This window comes from Gossypium arboreum, chromosome 6 (genome assembly GCF_025698485.1).
Source record: "Gossypium arboreum isolate Shixiya-1 chromosome 6, ASM2569848v2, whole genome shotgun sequence".
Classification (NCBI taxonomy): domain Eukaryota; kingdom Viridiplantae; phylum Streptophyta; class Magnoliopsida; order Malvales; family Malvaceae; genus Gossypium; species Gossypium arboreum.
In genome coordinates, this window is record NC_069075.1 from 6,752,807 (window position 1) to 6,757,821 (window position 5,015).

Sequence of the window (5,015 nt, forward strand, 5' to 3'; positions counted from 1 at the left end):
AGGAAGTGTTGGCAATTTAATTATCTACCTTATCTGGTGGTTTGATACCACATACATTTGTTCTGGTTTCTTAGCCACGTATATCTATTTCTAGCAGTTTACCGCATAATATATTTGGCAGCTTGACTGCAATATTTCTAAAAAATGACATACACTTACTAATTAGTGTGTGGGGCTGGATGGGTACTCGATACCCTAATTGGTGTGTAAGGATGGACGAAAATAGTGTGTAGCGGATGGGATAGAATTTGTACATGCATCTGTATATGTGTTTGCCTCTAAAAATGATTATGTATCTGATTCTGCATCTGTTTTGTTAATGGAAATATATTTGAATATGTATTTAAGCACAAATCTGAATTACCATCTGTAACATGTATGCGTTTGATTTGCTGATTGAGATGTTGTACACTGAGCTTATAAGCTCACTTTTTGTATGTTTCTCTTTCAGGTAACCAGCAACCTTAGGACGGATCGACGTAGCAGGAGCTTGGATTTTAAATTGTGTTTTTTTTTTTTTGGTTAAGTAAAGTATTATTTTCAAGTGGACTGTTTTAATTGGACTTTATGAGATTATCTTTGGTTTTGGATTTATTCTTATTTTGGAACTATTTAATTATATTTTGAATATTTTATTTTAAACTGTAAAGTATTGAATTTCAAAATCAAATCATGGTTTTCAAAACTCTCATAATTTGAGATTTCTGCTGCAAGAAAAAAATTAAATGAATGTATACATGTTTTCCAAATTAAAATGTAAATATTTGGTCAAGGTCAAGTGTTGTTTTGATATGGTTTTCAAACTTAAAATTTTGGGTTTTAAAACTAACATTTGTAACTTTCCAGAATTCGGCCATAACATTTAGATCCGATATAGGGTGTTATAAAATTAGTCTTTGTGCCGATAAAATAAATGACTTTCTTGCACATGATGAATTAATTTAATTTTTTTTATTTTCTTTCACCAAAAAAAATGTGGCACAAACTCTGCAAGTAATTAAAGAAAGCAACAGTTAAAACCCTCAAAAACATCGACATTAATCTTCGTTGGAACATCAAAGTAGCCCCATGAAGTTCCAATCTCAAAAAGTTCACCATCTTCTTATAAAATTATAATATTAAATAAAAATATTTTATTTAAATTTGATTATAAAATATAAAATTAATTTTTACATTTTCAATAGAAAAATTATGAATTAACCTTTTGATGATTAAAAACACAGCATATCACCGTGAATTCTAGCAAGTAAGGTATATGCAAGAGTGACTTGAAAGCTTGAGATGCTAAAGTATATCCAAAGATTTATCATTTAAAAAGAAAAAGTATTATGCTTTGCTTAATTGCAACCACAAATCACTTTACCTTCCCTTGTTAAAGGGAAAAACTACAAAAAGAAAAAGGAAAAGAAAAACATACCTCTCTTCCATTATCTTCAAAACTTATAAATAGATTTTATGCTTATAATTATAAGGGTAAAATATATAATTAGTCCCCTAATTATTAGTATATTTTTATTTTGGTTATCAAATTTTAAAAATTTTCAATTTTGTCACTAACGTTTCCATTCCTTATTGTTGTCAAAACCATTTTTTTGAAAACAGGAATTGACTTTGTTTGAAAGTGAAAATTAAAACGGAGTCGTCACCGATCTTTATTAGGTGTAATCAGATCACCTTTGTTTTAATAAAACATTTTAGTTTACTAAAACGGCATTTTTGGTTTACAAAACTCGAGAGAAAAGGTTCGGGAGTCGATTACGTGCGAGGAAGGATTAGCACCCTCGACACGCCCAAAATTGGTACCAAATTGATTAGTTAAAGTCTCAATGTCGAAAGTTGAAAATCAAGAATGGATTTGAAATACAATCCTTTTTTGTTAATGTCGATTTTAAAAAAACGATTGCTAAAGATTTCCTCGTCTCGAGATATCGGAGTATCACATCTCGTAAGTTAGGACACAATACCGTGAACTCCCGAGCGCAAGTTTATCTTTAATTTTAATTGGAATTCCGTGTATTTTAAAACTCAAAAGGATATTTGGCTATTTAGAACCAACAAGAAAATTGAAACCCCGTAAGTTAGGGCACAATTTCTCGATGTTCCAAAACGCGAAACATTGCCTTATTTTGAAATTTTTGTTTTTGAATAATAGCGATTACGATGTTTAACAACGTACATTTATTTTGTTTGAAATAAAATAAAACGATCTAAGTTGGATAAATGTGTTGGGGTTTAATCCGTGAGGCAATGATATGAAATACAATATAGTAATGAGTGTGGACAATAATACATGAATAACATCACACAAATGTACGACAATAATATGAAAATGCAAGTGAACAAATTATGGTACATACAATGCCAATAATGACTCAACATACGTTATTTACATGCCAACATTATCAATCAAAGAACAATAAAACATATATAACAATCTAAAAAAAATAGTTTAAAGCAAATCAAAATAACTAAAACGTAAAAACTATTTGAAAAGATAATAAATAAGTTTAAAAATAAATAAAGTAAAAGATGAATTTTCAAAATCAATAATGTATAAAACAAGTAAAGAAAAGATGATATATATAAATTTTAGAATAAATAATATACATATATGTACATAAAAGTGCAAAATAGGTAATATATAAAAACTTATAATGAATAATAAATAGAATATTGAAAATAAATAAATAGAATTTTGAAAGGTATGTAAAACAATTTAAAATAATAATAAATTTTAAATAAATGATACATGAAACGATTTTAAAATAGAAAATGGTACTATAAAGTAAAGAATGTAACCATTTATAATGATTAATATGAATAATGTTTTAACATAAGATAAAACAATATAAAGTATTCAAAGAGATCAATAAAAAAATATTTTAAAACATCATGTGAAAGGTTTAAAATAAACATGCAAAATAAAGAAATATAAAAGAAACAGTTTATAAAAGAGAAAATAAAGTAAATAATATATGTATATATTTAAAATAATTGATATGTAAAAAAATTTTGGGATAAACAAAATCAAAATAGTTTAAAAATACACAACATGACAAGTTTACAAATGACATATAAAGTTTTAAACTAAATAAAATATAACATCTAAATAGATGGTAAATAAACATATAATAAAATATGATAAAACAAGTTGAAATAAAAGGGGCAATGATTAAATTAAAATCAAAGTAAACAAAAGGGCATAAATTATAAATAACAGAAAGCTGCCAAGGACTAGAATGAAACACGCGCGAAAGAGTAGGGGTTTACTGGGCAATTACCCCCAACCCTCTATGCACAACGTTTCAATGCAGGACCTAAATGCAGCGAAAACAAATTATGCGGGAAAAATTAAAAAAAAAAGAAGAATAGGACTGAATTAAACATAGCAAAAACGCGGAGGGACCACGACAGAAAATATCCCATTTTGGATACAACACGCGTATCCCCCCATTAATCGGGTCGGGTCGTGGGTCCCCCCCTAAACGACGCCGTTTTGAGGCGCATGGTGGGAGTGCAAAACGGTAGCGTTTTGTATGGCTATTAAAGCCAAAAAAATTTTTACTTTCTTGTCATTTCAGCTCCATTTTAAAAAAAAATTAGAGAGCCCTTTTCTCTCTCTCTCTCTCTTTTCTTTATCCGGCCGATTGGGTTCATCAAGGGTCCTCCGCGCCCACGCAGTGAATCGGCGATCAGTGTTACGCGAAACATGTCCTTTCAGCCCTCTTTTTGAACAGGTCCGAAGATGGAACCCTCATGGCCTACAACAACACAAGAGAAAAGAGAAGGGCTCTCTTGCTTCTTCGTTCCCCGCCCCGGCACAACAATACAAGAGAAAAGAGAAGGGCTCTCTTGCTTCTTCGTTCCCCGCCCCGGCCATTGGCCGAACCCCCAGGGGTTCAGCGACCTTCAAATCGGCGAGAGAACACCGGAGCACATCCAAACAGTGAATCGGAGGTATTTTTTATTATTATCTTATCACTTTATTATTATTTCGTATGTAAAAAATGAAAAGAAAAAAATAAAATACAAAAAACTAGAAACTGAAACACAAACAGTGAAATCACCTTAGAAGATTTTCTTGTCTTTCTGATTAATCTCGTTCGTAAGTCTGTAAAAAAAAATACAAAGGATGGGTCTTGCCTTTTTAAAGCCAATCTACCAACTATTCGTTTTATTGTTTTTGTCTTGTTGCCATTTACTTCTTCTGATGCTTTGCATTAATCTCTCTGCAGGTGTCAGAGGCGTGGAGAAGATGGCGTGTGGTGGGACAAAACGGCGCACGTGGTGGCCTTGCTGATGAGGAGCGGCGACTGAAAACTTTAGCAGCTAGGGTTGCTGCTGTTTTCTTTGTAATGGGCTAGGGTTAGAATTGGGCTTTGGTAGTTTGGGTTTTAATTAGGTTTGAATTTGGGTCTGGAATGGGTCTTATATTGTTGGGCCACACATATGTTGTAAATGGATTTAAAATTTGGACTTTTTATTTGGTTATTTGGGTTTTATTTTATTTGTTTTATTTGCTTGGGCCAAAATTGGCTGTTACAATTGTTTTGACCACTTGTCCCCTCTTTAGTTAAATTGTTAACATAAATGGTGAATTGGCCTTTTTTTTATTTGGTATAATAATATATTTAGTCCTCAACACTTATACATTCTACATGAATAAAATGTGAAATAAGATTGTTGGATTGCTAAAGCATATTAATATGTAAATTTTTTTGAGTATTACTGAAAACTAATAAAATTGTTGCTACCTTAAGTTGCATTTTTATTGAAAATGAGTAATGGAAGTGCCAAATTGCATTGACCACTATGGCTTGACATTGTAAAAACTATGCAAACTAAACATAAAAAAGACAGAGGTTTGTTTATGTAGTTCACTTTCCCTACGTCTACAAAGCCTAGTTCAGTGAGTATTCTACTTTATTTAATCCATAATACAACAAGTGATTCACACTTCATTACTTCCGAAGAATGGAGATCTCACCTTGGTACACTTAAAGACTAGAACACTT

General features: G+C 31.0%; 1 protein-coding gene across 1 annotated transcript; it reads left to right on the forward strand.

Annotated features, from left to right (window-relative positions):
- Window positions 1–3,577: 3,577 nt before the first annotated feature.
- On the forward strand, window positions 3,578–4,626 carry LOC108485987 (uncharacterized). The gene is made up of 2 exons (XM_017789819.2): window positions 3,578–3,957; window positions 4,236–4,626. Exons 1-2 carry the CDS (start codon window positions 3,757–3,759, stop codon window positions 4,362–4,364), a joined length of 330 nt encoding a protein of 109 aa, XP_017645308.1. The 5' UTR covers window positions 3,578–3,756; the 3' UTR covers window positions 4,365–4,626.
- The last annotated feature ends 389 nt before the right edge of the window (window positions 4,627–5,015 follow it).